This window comes from Cnephaeus nilssonii (genome assembly GCF_951640355.1).
Source record: "Cnephaeus nilssonii genome assembly, chromosome: 12".
NCBI classification, from domain to species: domain Eukaryota; kingdom Metazoa; phylum Chordata; class Mammalia; order Chiroptera; family Vespertilionidae; genus Cnephaeus; species Cnephaeus nilssonii.
Genome location: NC_137083.1, coordinates 62496584 through 62514846, shown reverse-complemented (window position 1 = coordinate 62514846; position 18263 = coordinate 62496584). Strand labels below are relative to the sequence as shown.

Below are 18263 nucleotides of genomic sequence, written 5' to 3'. Positions count from 1 at the left end.
TTGAGTAAAATGGGATGTAGGAAACAATTGTTTTGTAAAAGTTAGTCTTCATATTTCTTGATGCTAATCATCTCCCTTTATGCTTTATTTATTTACATATTTAGAGTAGAAGAGAGAGGGAAAGACAGAAATATCGATGTGAGAGAAACACATTGATTGGTTGCCTACTGGGAGGATCCTGCAACCGAAATACATGCCCTTGACCAGAATTGAACCTGGGACCCTTCAATCCACATGCCGACACTCTATCCATTGAGCCAAACCAGCTAGGGCTATTTGTGCCATATATATATATATACATACATACATACACACACACATACACACACACATGTTTTTATTGCTTTCAGAGAGGAAGAGAGAGATAGAAACATCAGCACAGTGGAAATAAATGCCTGTGTGCATTTACTGAGCCCATTTCCCCACTGGGGAATTGAGCCCACATCCCAGGCATGTGCCTTGACCGGGAATGGAACCGTGACCTCCTGGTTCATAGGTCAGTGCTCAACTACTGAGCCATACTGGCTAGGCCAGTGGTCGGCAAACTGCAGCTCGTGAGCCACATGCGGCTCTTTGGCCCCTTGAGTGTGGCTCTTCCACAAAATACCACGTGCGGGCGTGCATGTACAGTGCGATTGAAACTTCGTGGCCCATGCACAGAAGTCTGTTTTCGGCTCAAAAGAAATTTCAATCATTGTACTGTTTATTTGGCTCTGTTGACTAATGAGTTTGCCGACCACTGGGCTATTTTGTTTATTTTGTTTTTAAGATAAGGACTCTGCTTTCATATCACTTTCAAAAGCAATAGCTGGAAATATTCTTGTTGCAAGGTCAATTAAGATTCAGGAAAATACCTTGTTTTCTAAGTTCTCTAAAATACTGCTGTTAGCCCTGACCGGTTTGGCTCAGTGGATAGAGCGTCAGCCTGCGGACTCGGGGGTCCCGGGTTCAGTTCCGGTCGGGGGCATGTGCCTTGGTTGCGGGCGCATGCCCAGTGGGGAATGTGCAGGAGGCAGCTGATAGACGTTTCTCTCTCATCGATGTTTCTGGCTCTCTGTCCCTCTCCCTTCCTCTCTGTATAAAATCAATAAAATATATAAAAATAACAAAATACTGCTGTTAGCTTCCAGTTAGATGAGGAAGGACAGGTAGACCAGATTAGCATGGAGCAGTCGTGGGAAAAAGGCAAACCCGTCTTTTCTATGTATGTCTGTGCACACAGGTGACATGTACAGCCATGATGGAAATGCTGATGAACCAGAATGGGTAAAGACAGAGAGAGAACAATTCGTTGAGTTTCGAGATAAGAACCGAGATGGGAAGATGGACAAGGAAGAGACCAAAGACTGGATTCTCCCTTCAGACTATGATCATGCAGAAGCAGAAGCCAGGCACCTCGTCTATGAGTCAGACCAAAACAAGGTAAGTCTGGCCAGGCCCCAACAATCTAGCAGTGATGGAAGTCTGTTTATAGGGGATTGCCTAAAAAATCCCGATTAAGGTACATAAAGCATTTGCAGTCTTAATTAAGCTAAGTCTGCGACCAACCTAAAGTTGGTAATTAAAAGCTTACAGGGCAGCACTAGCTATCTGATCTCATTTTAGAAATCCCTTTGCCCAGTGTACATAGCATTGGAGGCATTTAGGCTTCAGAAGAGAACCTCTGTATAACCTATGTCCGGCATGTATCATCTGTTCTCTGTGGGTCCCCAGGAAATTTTCTTTTTTACTTTGTTGTTTTACCAATTGCAGGTTCATTTTGCCTACTCAAAGCTGGTTATTTCCTTCTTAAATCAAATATGCTTTTTAGAATTAAGTCCTTAGTAGTAGGTTGTAAGTGAACTTTTTCTGGAGCCTGTTAATATTGTCCTTAATCAATTATCTGAGGTAATTTGGTTCATTAAAACCAAAATTTGGTTCATTAAAAGAGTGGTGTTACTTATCTAAATTTAGGGATTTTTAGTATCTGAGCATTCTTTTTATCTAGGCTAATCTTCAGTTTCAAAAGCAGTTTCTTGTCATGAAGCCTTTTTAAGGGTCAGTCTGTTTTGAGGTCTTACTCAGTCACTTCAGTAGCCAGGTGCTGTGTCCTGTGAGGTTTGTAAGAAAAAGGAACTCATGCAATCATCCCTTGGGAATGTGGCCTAGATAATTTTTTAGATGGTATCTGAGCCTTCATTTGGGGTTGTATCTGGAATCTGATTGGTAGCTGGAACATAATGGAGGTGAGGACTCTGCTTGATATTTGCAGACTTTGTTGTTCCTGTTAGGCAGTGACTTGATTCATTTTGAAGTATTTCATCCAGTTCTGCTTTAGTGTCTACTCTTATCTAGGAGGTGTCCACCTTTTGCTCCAAAGGGTGGCATTCTCTCCTAAAGAAACCTGTATCTCTAGCATTGAGTTACTGAGCTATATTATTTCTAGCCTTCCACTTTTAACTTTCTTGATAAGAAAAAGGTATTAATTGCTTGTGTGTGTGTGTGTGTGTGTGTGTGTGTGTGTGTGTGTGTGTGTGTGTGTACAGGCCAGGGGTGGAGGGTATAGTTCACATATCATTTACTGGGAATTAGAATCTTAAATCTTGCCAAACCACTATTGATTCTTCTATAGTAGTGTTTTCTAAATTTGGAATGGGAAATATATTTGCCTCAGCTCACTGTTCTCTAATTTCAGGATGGCAAGCTTACCAAGGAGGAGATTGTGGACAAGTATGATTTATTTGTGGGCAGCCAGGCCACAGATTTTGGTGAGGCCTTAGTACGACATGATGAGTTCTGAGCAGCAGACAGAAGAACCCACGTTTCTTCAAAATATAATTTATTTTTACAGCTTCTGGTTTCACATGAAATTGTTTGCGCTACTGAGACTGTTATTACAAACTTTTTAAGACGTGAAAAAAAACAACGAAAACCATCCCGTCCCCATTCCTTCTCCTCTCTGAGGGACAGGAGGAAAACTGTTCATCTGAGGAACAACTAATTAGTACACTTGTGTTTGTAGATTTACACTTTGTATTATGTATAACATGGTGTTTTATTTTTGTATTTGTTCTTTGATTGGGAGTATGATATGCAGGATTAAGATCCTCAACTCATAGGCAAAAATTAGCCCTTCACTCTTTCTCAACTCTTACCATGTAATTTTTATAATTCTGACTTAACTAATTTTTTAAGCCTGAGATGATTAAGAAATGTTTGGAAGAGAGGAAAAAGAAAAAATATACCCCACTCTTTATATTTAGAAAGATGATAATCTTGCCTTTGAAAAGTATATTTCATCAGTAGTAGGGGCCATATATTTTATTCAGTTGCTACAGGTCCAGCAACTGATTGTGGCATTATCTGGGCAAGGACAGATCCCTGTGCTATAAGAAAACTTGGCTCAACTTGATTTTATTCATCCTTTTTTTTTTTTTTTTCTTCCCTGTATGACTAGCTGTTTGCTAATTTTGTCAAGCACAGCTGTGGTAGGAAGAGTTAGGGCCAGTGTCCTGAAAATCAAGTACTGAATGTGATCTTTTTACAGAGCTATACATAGAAACAACTGGAAAACTAAAGGACAAATACAAGTGTTTTCAGGGCACACGATTTTGTCTGGGTGTGCATCTGTTGGAGTGCTCAAGACTGTCTTGCCTATGGAATCACTGTAAGTGCCCCATTTGGCTCCTATTTCCCCAGATGTTCCCAGGAGTTAATTTTGCTTTCACTGCAGTTAAAATGTGCTGCTTTCCAATCATGTCATTGAAAGTGCCTTTAACAAGAGAAATGATCACTGAATGAGGACTTTCTTAAGAAACCTAAGATAAAGAGAAGATTGTTTGGACCACCTTATATGAAAGCTTAGAGCCCCCCAATGTAGTGGGGATTTTTTTTTTCTTCTTCTCTTTCAGACAGTGGTTAAATAGCAGTATTAGTGTTGCAGTGTTTTTATTTTGTGGGCTGGTTTCTAAAAACCACATGCTGCTGAATTTACCAGGGATCCTCATACCTCAGAATGCTAACCACTTACTACCAGGCCGTGTCTGTGTCAACTGAGAGCTTGAGTCAGACTCGAAGCTGAGAGGCCTGCAGAGAGGGCTCTTGGGTTTGAGGACCTTTGCTTACCCTTCCTGCCTCTCACCGATCACTCCCTATTCCCCCACCACCTCCTGCCAAACGAAAAGCTTATCTTGGATCAACAAATTGCTAGTCCTTATCAGAGACCTTGTAGAAAGAGCTGAAGAAACCGGCCCCTGTTCCCAACTCACTCTACCCCTGTTTTACATAACACAAACTGTCTTCTTGGTCCCTTCTTACAGATGGACCTCTTTTGAGAGAATTTATTGTATTCCAAGTTTTTAGCCCTCAGGTTACTAAGATAAATATATATATCTAACCTTTATTATTTCATATATCTTTCTGGATAATGTTTGGGTGGTGCTGGGTGATTATTATAACCTGAACTTAGGTGTATCCTTTGGTCTTCCATGATCATGTTGAGGTGGGCTACTTGGCCTGGTGAAAAGCCAGATATCCTGTAACTTCACCCCAGCCTTTGCATTGAGCTCTTGAGAGTGGATATACTCTTTTAAGTTTAATCCCCATAGAAGGGACATGGAAATTCTCTGCCTTCCAGATTCCCCATTTTTATTGTTAAGACCAGAGATAACTAATAATGCCACCAACCCTGGCTTCGTTAGAGCACATCAGGACTGGCAGGAGAGCCTCGCAGCTCACAGGGCAGAGAACCCAGGCCTTATGTTACAGTCACACTCAGAAAGCAAACCTTCATCTGCTGAGACAGCAACTGCTGGCTGCTCAGCAGCAAGCATTGTACTCAAATCTCGAATGATCCCCCTGGATTATTTTTTTGGTTTAAATCAAGCCTGGGGCTGGTGAACAGTAGCTGCACACCCATATTGTGTGTCCTGTGAGTGCTAGCTCTCTTGAATTTGAATGTTGGTTATTTTTTATAGAGTGTAAACCAAGTTTTATATTCTATAATGCAAACAGGTACCTATCTGTTTCTAAATAAAACTGTTTACATTCGTTGTGGAGTATGTGTGGACTTTATTCGCTTAAGAAATAAAATGCTTGCTCAGAATTATGAGTGCTCTAAAATGTCAGCAAAGGAGCTCTCCTGGAAGGTTTATGTACCCTCCTCAACCAAAGAAGTCACTGCCTTCTTCCCAGTTGGCTACTCTTTTCTTCCTGTTCCTGAAATCTGGCGTCCTCGCTGCCGTTGTAATCCTTCTCTCTTCCCTTAGGCCATATAACTGCTCATTACATAGGTATCTGACTCCAAACAAGCCACTCCTGAATGTACACACAACATTTATCTTGATTTTTATTTCAAAAAGAAACTTTTTCAAAGAGGAAGTATAAAATATAAGGTAAAAGTTTTTTGAACATTTTGGTGTGGTTTATAAATGACACCAAGATGTGCAATTTTATTTTGAGAACATAAAGTGAATTAAACGGTTAACTTTAGTAAAATACACCTCTTAAGATAAATATATATGTTTAGCCAAATAGGTGGGGAGAGGGAAAGGAAACACAAGTAAGCCATGCTGGCTTGGGCCCATGGACCTGGCTGTTCTGCCAGAGCTATACTGACGATTGGCATATACCATATAACATAAATTCGTTCAAACTCATATTTGGGACCTACTAAAGGTTTTAATTGTTTTTTCTTTAAGTCTCTCCCATTTCTAAGGTGTTGTCTCAGAATGTATCATCTCAGAACAGAACCCCAAGAGGGAAATAATGTTACTAAAAATGGAGATAATTGTTACTCATACACTGAGAACCATACTCCTTTATAAATGCCTTGTAGTATTTAGAGATGAGTCTGCAAGTGCTGTGAATCTTGCCGCTTAGTAGAAACACGATTGCTGCAAAGGCCTTTGATGTGTTCTGAGATGGACCGAGCTGAACAGTCGCTTTGTAGGGAAGAAGGGAATAATAGGAAAATGGAAAATCGATCCCCCAAAATGGTCATCACTCCCCTTCCCATCTGTTTTCTGCATGGTTAGTAGTTTGGTTTTTAGCAGAGAAAGTAGAAATTTCCTTAAATGTAAAATCCTAATTGCTGCAAATAGTCCAAATATGGCGCCCTAGCTGGGGCCCACTTGGCTAGAAGAGAGAGTAGAAACTTCTGTTTTCTGGGAGCTGGACATGTCAGACTCATCTGTCATGGACTTCCCACACACCATCTCCATCATGCAAGCCCGGAACTGGAGAGAGAGGGCAGAATTGGAGATAGCCCCCTTAGCAGACCAGTACAGAGGAGATAACATCAGGAACTATGGGAAGAAATTTCTCTTTTGTATCCCCGAATAATGCCTAATACCCAGGATCTCCTCCGGTGGTTTTGAGTATATCTTCCCAGTCCTGAGACTGCTTAGATTCCAGTCCAAGACTTCTCGCTGCTTGTCTACATACTACACATTCCGGCTAACTCACTGTTGGGAGAACTCAAACTAGCCTGCCTCCTAGGAGCACTGTCAGAGCAGCCCTAGAGTAGGTCCACCACCCGCCCTCCCCGACTCCTACAAGGTCCTCCCGATGGGGAAAGGACGGCCAGTTCTGTCTCCATCCAGATTTCACATTCGTTTTGAATTCATCTCAGGGGTTGAAGAAATAAAATAACTTAATTCTCAAGACAGGAACTCTCTGAGATTTGTCTTAAGTTTTTTTGTTTGTTTTTTAGCTTAGATTTAGGAATTGAGGGATAGGCCACCTGGGACCTTCAGATGATAAGCTGCTTTAGATTTTTATGCACGTGATTGTGCTCCCCATATGCTCCTTCGGGCTAGAAGTTGGACAAGAAAGGATTAAGAACTGAACTGGAAGGACTAGAATGTAAGGGAACTGTCAGTTTTCCAATAAAACAGAAAACCTTTTCACTTATCCTGTCCTTTGGAGCAACTCAGTTCTTATGGCTCAAGTTCTGTCTTCCCAGGGTCCTATGATACTGTCTCGATGACCACACCTTCTCCCCGTGCTTACTACGGGCTGCCTAGGCTACTGAGGGTGTCTGTGGCTTCCCTTGTTCACCCCTAACCCTCTGAGTACAGTCGAAGGTACTCTGAGTTAAAAGTCATTGGTGACAAGAACCAGGTCTTATGGACTAGGGTCTCACAGGAATGTAAATGGGGACCTTTACCTGCTTATTCATGAAGCAGTAGATGATGGGATTGTAGACACATGCGCTCTTGGAGAAGAAGGCAGGAATGGTGACAAGCCGTAAGTCTAGCCCGTGGTTACGGTTGTTGACCATATACATGGCCAGGGCAGCATAGGGCACATAACAGAGACAAAAGGACCCCACCATCACCACCACCATGCGGCTCACCTCCCGCTCAGCCTTCTGGGTGGAAGCCGACTCCTGCTGCTGGGCTGCAACCTGGGAAGAGCACAGAGAACACCACATCCTCTTCTCCCCAGCCCTCAACTCCCAGATCTCTGGAGGGTTTTGTTTTTTACCGGCGGGGGGGAGGGGCATCTGCTCCAATTGCCTCTCTTCTGCCCCAGTTTCTGGCCTAGTCCCCATGGCTCTCCCTCCTTGAGGAAGGCAGGATGGAGGCGGCTCTGGTCTGTGACACTGGGAGGATCACATGCATGTCTTGACACCTAAATTTGAGCAGGGGTGACTCCACCTTAGTCTCCATTCCTTCTCATCATTCTGCCTATCCCCACTTCCTTCTTTGCTTTTATTTTATTATTATTATTATTTTAATTCTCACCCGAGGATATTTTTCCATTGATTTTTAGAGAGTGGAAGAGAGAGGGAAAGACAGAAATATCGATGTGAGAGAAACACATCGATTGGTTGCCTCCTGCATGAGCCCCGACCAGGGCCTGGTCTGGGGAGAAGCCTGCAACTGAGGTACGTGCCCTTGACCAGAATTGAACCCAGGACCCTTCAGTCTGCAGGCCAATGCTCTAACCAATGAGCAAAACTGGCTAGGGCTTTTTTCTTCTTCTCCTTTTAGAAATCCCTTCTACCTGGCTATGGCATTTCCAGATATGTTCTAGAACACTCCCCCACTCTTCCCTCTCACCTGGAGCCCCCTGACCATCACAAAAGCCACTCACAGCTCTAAGGGCCCCCAGCAACTGAGAGTAGGAGAAGCAGATGAGGGAGAGAGGCACAATGAAGCAGAAGATGAAGAGGAACCAGGTGTAGTACTCGCTGCGATATTTGGTGCCCACGGTGTACCAGTCGGGGCCACAGGAACATTGCAGGCCCTCGGGGATGAACCTGTAAGGGACCAAACACTCACCCACTGGACAGCACTGGCTCACTGCGGGGGCCCACCACAAGATGTGGAGTGGGAGCCGAGAGTCCCGGATCGGGTTCTCCATGTAGAACCCAGAGGATGCCCAGTGACTGGGCAGGGAGGGTTTTCTGTCCTCACCAGCGAAGGGGATAGCAATGTGAACTGAAGAGTAAACTTTAGGACTTGTCTCCCACAGCCCTTCCTCTCACCTACTCCACCAGTTCTTTAAAAATTAGAGATAAAAACAGCTCATACACAACTCTTTCCACCCACACCAGCCTCAGCTCCTAGCTATGTCAGCATCACGGCCCTGGGCTCTCACCGGCTCCAGCCGAAGAAGGGTGGGATGGAGACGCCAATACCAATGGTCCAGGTGGCCAGAACCACTATCAGTGCATGCTTGGAGCTGAAGCGAAAGCTGCCGAAGGGCTTACAGACGACAATGTAGCGCTCAAAGGCTAGGAAGGCCAGGGACCAGCCTGTTACCAGACCTGTGGTGAAACATGAAGGTAATGGGGTAGACAGCCCACCCAGCCTGGCAGGCGGAGTAAATTACAGAGTGGGGCAAGCACGGGAGACAGGGTTGGACTAATGGTTGGGGTAGAATTTGGGATGCAGTGGGTCAAATTTCTAGTGTAGGCTTTGTATTCCAATATGCAAAAGAGCACCACACTCCCCTAGACTCCTCTTTTGGGATGCACTCTGGGTAGGCAGGCCGGTCCCTGGTTCCAATCCAAGCTCGGTGTCCTTTGCCTCCCCCAGCCCCCTTCCCCTGCAGTACCTGCTGTAGAGCCCAGGAAGGCCTCCAAAGCACAGACATGGCGGCCGAAGATGAAGTATCCCTGGCAACTGGCAATAAAGACAGTGAAGACAGAGAAGATGCAGAAGAGGAAGCCCCCCAGGGACACATTGACCAAAATATAGTTGAGGGGCTGTCTCAGCTTTTTGTAGCGCAATGTGGCCACCAGCACAGTGGCATTGAGTGGTGTCCCTGCAAAGAAGACAAAGCCCATGAAGGCTGCCTGGAGGTGGAAGGCCCAGACCGGGGCAATGTGGTACTGAGGCCCATCCCACGGGCCCACTGAGGAGATGTTCTTGAACAGATAAAACTCCTCCTCGCCTGACATTTTGCTCATGGATGTCCCCCACCCCCTCTCATTCCTCTTATAGATTATCCTCCCCCCAACTCACCAAAGAACCCATCCTTCAAAGCCACTTCTGGGTTCCCTGAATGGTCAGTGCTGATCCTAAGCCTCCTAAGGACAAAGTTTGGGATTAGAGACCCCCCCAAGCCCCCACCTAAACCTCCTTTGGCAGCCCCAAAGCCGATTGTGTGTTCTTCAGAGGATAAAAGATTGGGCTCAAAGAATCTGGACATGCAATACTGGGGACTGGGATGAACAAGAGTCAGCTCACGGAGCCTAGGAGATGCTGGCCCATATTTAGTAAAGATGCTTACGTCACTTTTTAAAAAAATATTTTTTATTGATTTTTAGAGAGAGGGGGGAAGGGAAAGATAGAATTACATGGGAGAGAAACATCCATCGGCTGCCTCCTGCACGCTCCCACTGGCAATTGAGCCCGAAACCCTGGTATCTGGCAACCTTTTGGTGCCCAGGACAATGCCCAACCAACTGAGCCCACCGGCCAGGGCTTCCACCACTCTTTTATTTTCCCTGTGATTGGAGCTCTCAAGGGCACCCACTCGGTTTAGCTTCTGGCACCACTCCATCCTTTTAGGTGTCTGCATCCCATCTGCCCCTTGGTGGAAGTTGCCCCTAAGTCTCCCTCTCCAGAGATCTGGGGCTCTCAATCAGCCTGGAACCAGCCTCGGGCTGCAGGAAGGGACGGGGAATGGGGAATGTCCTGGGAGCACCTTAGTGCACAGCCTTCGTGGAAGGGTACCATCGAAAGCATCCGGCTGCCTCTGTTTCTCCACGTTGAGTCTGCCCAGAGAGTATACCTTTCCTGCTCAGACCCCCACCCCACCCCCGCCCAGCCCCTCCCCCCCGCAGCCAGGCTGAGGTTGGTTGGAGCACTGTCCCTCTCACACCATGTTCATGCCTGTCTCTGCCCTTAGCCCAGCAGTGCCCAAGCTGCCACAGTCTTTTCTCCCGTCTGCTCACCCACGTCCTGCCCAGCCTTCACAGCCTAACTGGCCAAGACCCCTTCTGTGAAGCCCACCCCAGTGATGCCAGTGTGCTAAGCTCCACCTACACTTACACTCAACACTGCACTTCAGCCCTATGGCTGCATCTTCTTCCCCACCTCAGCAAGCGACAGATGCATAGATAAAAGTGACACACATTGCATATAGATAAGTTAAAAGTGAAAGGATGGCCCGTAATGGTAGAGCAGTAGATCTTCCATGAATCCCCCACCAGGGGCAAGAATTATAAATTCCGGACAAAACATACAAAACAACCACTTGAAAGCACTGCAAAGTACCCAAAGCAGGCAGAAACTCAAAGGACTCCACACGTGAATGAAAGGAGCCAACTGCATTTAAATGGGTGTTTCCCCAGGGCAGTCCTCAGTCTGAATGACAAGGGACAGCCTTTGTTGGCCTGAAGAGTCCAAGGACAGAGTCTGGGGCTCCAGAGCCCCAGAGAGTGGAAGGTGGGCTTCCTGCAGTGAAGGAGGCCACAGAGAGGGAAGCCTTCGAATCCACATATTAACTCCCCTCGAACCCTAGGCCGACTGCTGAGCTCTTCATGGAGCATCTCCAAGGACCCAGGAAAAGGGAGAGCGGGGTGAACACTGAGCAGAGATTTGAGCTTGAGTTCGATTCTCACCAAGCTCAAGAAGCTGGACGAACATCAGCCTTTCCATCTGAAACTCCCACGATGCCACACCTTACGACTAACATCTATGTCCCGTGAATGCTGAGCTGGAAAGGCTAGATGGAGACTTGTCAGCCGCTTCTGAAAGACGGACATTTCTACACACACACTCCCCACAGACACTCACCCACAGGTGGGGCTCTCGGCAGAGACCCAGCTAAGGTCAGGGCCTGGGGATTGCAAAGTCCCGTGGCCTCCACTAGATTGTCTGAGTCAGCACAACCCTTCCCCTGGCAGGCCTTTGGGACGGGGACCAGACAGAGGCCAGCCCTGAAGGCAGCAGTGTTTGCAATGCCTAACCCTGGCCAGGGCACATGGCCCTGGCTGAGGGCAGTGAGTCAGCCTCAGCTGTCTGTCTGCTGGGCTCTGCGGAGCTGCCCGCCTCTGCAAACGGTTCTGACGGGAGCCTGCCAGGGCAGCCCCTGGGCTTAGGCTCCGCCCCAAGTGATGTGGTGAGAAGACCCAGGCCTTCTTACCCCACTGTCCAGGACGGGTGGCTGTGCTTTGGCCTCCCCCTGTTCTGTCACCTTCCAGACAGTCCCTTCTCACCCTGTTCCACCCCACTTCAGAGGAAAGACAGGCCCTGGCAGGGTAGCCCAGTTGGTTAGAGTGTCAACCCAATACACCATCTCTGAATGGGTTCCATCCCTGGCCAGGGCACATACAAGAAGCAACCAATGAATGCATAAATAAGTGGGACTACAGATTGATCTCTCTCTCTCTCTCTCTCTCTCTCTCCCTCTCTCTCATTAATATAAATAAAGGCAATGGGTCCAAGTTGGGGGCAACTTAGCCCCAGCTAAGAGGGGCAGATAAGCATAGAGTCTCACTAGCACCTAAGCAAGGGACAAAAAATCTCCAGAGTCATCGAAGCCATGGAGTAGGGGAGGGAAGCATGGGGTAAAGAAGGAGGGCAATGACATAAACACAGGAGACATGTTAAGTCTATTTAAAATATATAGTGTCCTTTTCAGATTTAAAGTCACGTTGTTAAGTTAGGAACATTAGAATACACTAAGGCTTCACAGAAGGTCATATTAAGTATGGCTAGACCAGGGTTCCCAACCACAGCACGCTGCCATGTTGGGTCAGACAGTTCTTTGTCGCGGGGCTGTCTGCTCACTACAGGATGTTTCACAGCCTCCCTGGCCTCTGCCCACTAGATCTGACAGCAGCACCGCCTTCCCAGTCATGATAACCAAACATGTCTCCAGACACAGAAGTCCTCTGAGAGGCAAAATCACCCCTGCTCCCTCCCTGCTGGCTGAGGACCATGGGTTTAGACTTACAAATGCCCAGAACTGAATGGAAAACAGTTCAGAGAAAAGTCATTTTTCCAGTCATTCTGTCTAAAAAAAAAGAAAAAGAAAAGTTCTAGAAAAAGAGCATATTTTCTGAAGAGTTTCAGGGTTCCCCCCTATTTTTTAGGAGCTTATTCCAGGAATAGTTTATTTCCAGTAATAGTTTAAGAGAGGTTGCAGGAATATAGGGGACACAACAGGAAATCACGCATCCAACATCAGAGCAAAAGAAGAGGAACAACCGTGGAGAGTTCCAGAGACAGGAATGAAACTGAAAGTGACCACCCTGGGAGGTCCCCACGGATGGACCACATTTGTGCTTCCCAGCAGCTGCTCATTTCCATCACGCAGTGTCCAAAAAGTAAACGCAGACCAACTGTTCTTGGGCGTATGACAGACAGTAATGCCCCCTCGGGGACTTCACAAGGGAGACGCTGGTGTGATAAAATAAACCGTGTCCTCAACGACTTTTCTGAGGAGACACACCAGTTCCACAGGATGGGGCCAGCTACTGACGATCACCCTCCATGTGGGCTCGGCACAAAGCACGGTTTGGAAGTGGGCATAAGCCGGAACCATCAGGATGGGGCCTACACCAGCGCTGCTGGGCTGCCCTGATCCAGGGGACGCTTCAGCTCTCTGAAACGCATTTCTCCCTGTTCTCTCTATTGCTTCTCGCTGCTCAGCTTTGTAATAATTTAATTTCTGTTTTGAGTGAATTATATATATACGTCCAGAGCTCAAATTTCAACAAGTACAAAGGAATATACGGTGAACAGTAAGTTTATTTCCCAGCCACCCAGTTCCCCTCTCCAGAGGCAACTGGTGTCTACGTTTTGCTGTGTTTTCTTTTTTCATTATTGATTTGAGAGAGAGGAAGGGAGAGGGGGGAGAGAGAGAGAGAGAGAAACATTGATTTGTTGTTTCACTTATATATGCATTCATTGGTTGCTTCTTGTATGTGCTCTGACCAGAGATCAAACCCACAACCTTGGCGTAGTGGGATGACACTTTAACCAACTGAGCTACCCTGCCAGAGCACTTTTGGCTGTGTTTTTTAAAAAATATGTTTTTATTTATTTCAGAGAGAGGAAGGGAAAGGAAGAGAGAGAGAGAGAGAGAGAGAGAGAGAGAGAGAGAGAGAGGAACATCAATAAGAGAGAATCATCGATCAGATGCCTCCTCCATGCCCCCTTCTGTGAATCGAGGATGTGCCCTGATCAAGAATCGAACCATGACCTCCTGGATCATAGGTTGACACTCAACCATTGAGCCACACTGGCTGGGCTTTGCTGTGTTTTTGATGTGTGTGTTACATGCTGTTGAGTGGCTCCAACTTCTGGAGACCGTATGAATGAGCAATGTCCACAATGTCCTGTCCTCAACAGCCCTGCTCAGCTCCTGCAGACTCATGCCTGTGGCTTCTTTTATGGAGTCGGCCCATCTTGTATTTGATCTTCCTCTTTCCTGCTGGGTCCTAGCATTATCGTCTTTTCCAAAGAACCCTGCCTTCTCATGATGTACCCTAAGTGGGACAGCTTTGGTTTTCTCATTTTTGCTTCCAGTGATGCTTCAGGCTTAATTTGCTCTAGACTAACACTTTCTGCAGGCGGGGAGCCTTTATTCTGCCAAGGGCCATTTGGGTATTTATAACATCATTCACGGGCCAAACAAAATTATCAACTTAAAAATTAGCCTGTGGCCCTGACCGGTTTGGCTCAGTGGATAGAGCATCGGCCTGCGGACTGAGGGGTCCCGGGTTCGATTCCGGTCAAGGGCATGTACCTTGGTTGCGGGCACATCCCCAGTAGGGGGTGTGCAGGAGGCAGCTGATCGATGTTTCTAACTCTCTATCCCTCTCCCTTCCTCTCTGTAAAAAATCAATAAAATATATATATTTTAAAAATTAGCCTGTGATATTTGGTCAGACATTTAATTAACTCATCCCTAATGCCTTGGCAGGGCCAGACCAAATGATATCTTGGCCTTTGCATGTCCAATGGCTGGACTTTCCCCACCCCTGGTCTAGGGTATCTACGGAGCTCTTCTCCAATCCCATATTTCTTTTTTCTTTTAATTTATCTTTACTGTTGAAAGTATCACAGGTGTCCCCTTTCATCCCCCCATTGGCCCTCTCCACCCCACTCCTCTCCCTCCCCAGGCCTTTCTCCAACCCCATATTTCAAATGAATCCATTTTTTCCCTATCAGCTATCTTTACTGTGCAACTTTTGCATCGGTACATAGTAACTGGAATAAGAGGGTGCAGATGATCTCAGCCTCAGTCTCCAATGACACATCTTGGCTCTGATGACCTTTCCTAATTCTTCCATTGCTGCCCTTCTGCGTCTCTGGCCTTCTCTTCTGCGTCTCTTGCTTCTTGGCTGCAGTCTCCATTTGAACTGATGACCGAATGAAGGTAAGCAAAATCTTGAACAATTTCAATCTCTTCATGGTCGTTGCTAAAGTGCTCACAGTGGCGTGAGATGATGTGTTGTGACAATGTTGCCTGTTAACCTCTGACCCATAGGGCTCTCCATGTAAGTGACGAGGTAAGAAAAGGGTTGACATGCTCTTATGAAAATGGGGAACCATCCAAGGGTTTGCCTGACTAAAAGCTACCCTCAAGATGGGAGGAAAGTCTCAGAAGTAGATTCTCCCCAGAGAATTCCATTTGTGGCTTTTTCAACGCAGAGCGAGGTCATTTGGGCCTGAAGTCCCACTGCCCCTAGAGCAAGGCCACAGTCCCTTTAACCTGGAAGGAGAGAGCGTGGTCGGTGCTAAGGGATTTCCACCAGGGCAGCACTTCTCTCCCCGGAAGCCCACACCCGGAAGTGCACGCACACGCGTGTGTGTGTGTGTGGGGGGGGTCGTGGAGGGGGTTATGGCTGACACCATGACAGAGGAATGATTACTGGTATTTAGTGGGCAGAACCTTACTCCAGACAGGCCACACCAAGAAGAAGGATCCTGCCTCAGATTCCAGCAGCACCCCCAGAGGGAAGCACTGGCTGGGGCCCAGCCCTGGCCTCAGCCCTGAAACATTCTCAGTAAAATCCCCCTCGGAGCCCTTGCTGGGAGCAAGCTCAGTCCCTGGCACACCCACCAGGATGAACAATGCAGGGAATGTCTGCTGAGGTAATGGAACAACGGCGTGGGTGTGCTTTTATTTATAAGCCACTTTAAAGCTGGGGAACGGCTACCCAAAAAAGACTCCGGCTTTAGACTAGATGAGCTGTTGCCTTTTTCTCTGGCCATGATCAGTTAGTTAGCAGAGCCAACTGTTGGTCCAGATACTCCTGGGTGGAGATAATGAAATTTTACCCCCTGGGTACAAAGGAATGCTGGCCATTCCATCCTCTAAAGAGGGGCCATTCCTCCTGCTTATCCACGAGAGGGGCTGGTTCAGTAGGGAGCCTGCTTAAATGGCCGGCGGGTGGGAGGGTTTCTTCAGGCTTATGGTTTCTACTTCAAGCCAAGGGATGAGGGTTCATCTGAATATCGGTGGTACTAGCGATTTTTTGTGCAGACTCCTGACTTTTACTCACTCGTGCATTCCACAGGCATTTGCTAAGTGGTGCCTACAACAGTTGTGCTGTGAGGGTGAAACGAGATTCACCTGGTAAAGTGCTTACACAGGCCAAGCACACGGAAATGCTTGGAAATCGTTTGTATTGTTAGCATGACTGCCAAGTGCTAAACACGGGGCAGGACCCACAGGCCAGTAGGACAGGTCTCTGCCCCTGGAACTCCCAGCCTCAGGGAGGACATTTCCCCTGGGAGCAAGCAAGGGCCCCTGGGGGTGAGGGGTGCAGTCTTCCACAAGGCCCCACTCTCTGAGGCTGACCTCCCGGTCACCTAACTCCCAGCCCAAAGGGCCCCACCCAGGCCTCCCTTGGCCTGTCAGCAGGGTTTCCCTGCTGCCTCCGTGGGCAGGATGGGCAGCGGAGAGAGGGAGGGTATTTACCGGATGTACGTATCCCCATCCTTGGTTTTCTAGGAAGTCTGGGTAGCAGTGTGAACTGAATTTAAAACAGGCTTCCATTCAAATAAACGTGCCTCTTCTAAGCTAAATTTAGGCAAGTTTTCTTCTTACAATGGGGATGACACCAGTCTCATCAGGTTGTTGGAAGATTAAGTGGGATCTGTGAAGCAGGGAGCACACTGCCCAGCCCATCGTGAGCATTAAGTGGCAGCTTTCCTATTGTGTACTTCCCCGGCCTCATGATGCCATCATAATAACCCCGTTCCTTTGTATAGATCTTTACAGCTTGCAGATCCTCAAAACCTTCTGTAAGGCAGACAAGGCAGGTGTTACTTCCCCAACTGACAGATGAAGAAACTGAATAACTTAGCAAATTCCCACAGTGAAGGTGACCTAGGGCAGTGGTCGGCAAACTGTGGCTCGCGGTTTGCCGCTCTGTTGACTAATGAGTTTGCTGACCCCTGACCTAGACTCTCGATTCCAATAATTACAGGCTGTTGTTGTTCCTTGTGATTAAGCCCCTATCCCAGTGGTCGGCAAACTCATTAGTCAACAGAGCGGCAAACCGCGGCTCGCGAGCCGCAGTTTGCCGACCACTGACCTGGGGCAGCCTCCCGCACCCACACCCAGGAGGCTCTTAGGTTTGGAGGCCTGATCCTGAGGTGAGAAAGAAACCTGGTTCATCATCGGTGCAGGAGATGCCAGACAGGCTCCCTGAGCCCTGGGTTTCCCCGGAAAGTGGAGGCTGCTGGAGGCTGGCTTCTTCGCTGCCCTTCCCCAGCAGCACCCCCAGGAACTCCACGTGGGAGCCCTGGGGAGACCGATGACGGGTAAGAAGGGGCCCTGCCTAGGATACCGGGTTTCTGTGTAGCCCTGAAGTGCGACAGGGAGGAGCAGGAGAGAGCAAGGCCTGGGGCGTGCAGCCAGCCTGGGCTGGGAGCCAGGCTGGAAAAGAGAAGCCACCTCTGGAAACCACAAACTATGGCTGAAGCTGATGTGGCAGGGAAGGCACATCTGGCAGCAGGCAGCTTATAACAGGCTCGTTGGTCTAGGGGTATGATTCTCGCTTAGGGTGCGAGAGGTCCCGGGTTCAAATCCCGGACGAGCCCTGCTTTTCCTGGATTTATTTTTCTTCTGCCCTCCCCACCCCTACCACACACATATATACTGCCTGCCCTTTCTGGAGTAGAAGCACACATGTGGCCCAGGTCCCGGTGTAAAACCCAAGCTATGAAATGCACAGGATTCAAAGACCAAAAGCTAAGATTCAAAACTGAGTCTCAATTTTCCTCTTGGTAATATGGGAACAGTAATACTTATTTCTCAGAGAAAGTATGTGAAATCTTCTTGCACTTTACAGACATACAGATTGTTAGGATTAATAATAACATAGAAAATCCAGAGTGGAACTTCTGGCAACATGGCAGACTGAATTAATGGGGCTATCTCCTCACCCAGCACCCCCTCAAACACACACAAAAATTTGCATAAAATAGAATTTTAAAATTAAAATATGGACAATTACAAAAATTTAGTTAAAAAAAAAAAAAAAGAAACCCAAATAATAGACTTAAGGAAGGAAGACAAAACCAAATAAAAGAGAAGAGGCTGTCACAGTGGCATGGTGGGTTTCAGACAGATATATGCCCAGGACCTGGAGCTGCATTTTTGTTTTTTAAATATATTTTATTGATTTTTTACAGAGAGGAAGGGAGATGGATAGAGAGTTAGAAACATCGATGAGAGAGAAACATCGATCAGCTGCCTCCTGCACACCCCCCACAGGGGATGTGCCCGCAACCAAGGTACATGCCCCTGACCTGAATCGAACCTGGGACCTTTCATTCTGCAAGCCGACGCTCTATCCACTG

At 47.1% G+C, this 18263-nt stretch overlaps 2 protein-coding genes across 3 annotated transcripts in view; one reads left to right on the top strand and one right to left on the bottom strand.

The window, feature by feature from the left end:
* CALU (calumenin) overlaps positions 1-5030 on the top strand; it is a 35972-nt gene extending 30942 nt beyond the window's left edge. For both annotated transcript variants that reach the window (XM_079785560.1, XM_079785559.1), the window contains exons 6-7: positions 1223-1422; positions 2675-5030. In XM_079785560.1, the coding sequence (XP_079641686.1) occupies positions 1223-1422; positions 2675-2779 (305 nt within the window). In that variant the 3' untranslated portion in view covers positions 2780-5030. The remainder of the gene's footprint in view (positions 1-1222; positions 1423-2674) is intronic.
* Positions 5031-6069: 1039 nt separating this feature from the next.
* OPN1SW (opsin 1, short wave sensitive) lies at positions 6070-9400 on the bottom strand (the record flags this gene model as incomplete). Its single annotated transcript, XM_079785360.1, has 5 exons — positions 6070-6215; positions 7148-7387; positions 8080-8245; positions 8587-8755; positions 9046-9400. 5 exons carry the CDS (start codon positions 9398-9400, stop codon positions 6096-6098), a joined length of 1050 nt encoding a protein of 349 aa, XP_079641486.1. The 3' UTR covers positions 6070-6095.
* Between the last annotated feature and the right edge of the window lie 8863 nt (positions 9401-18263).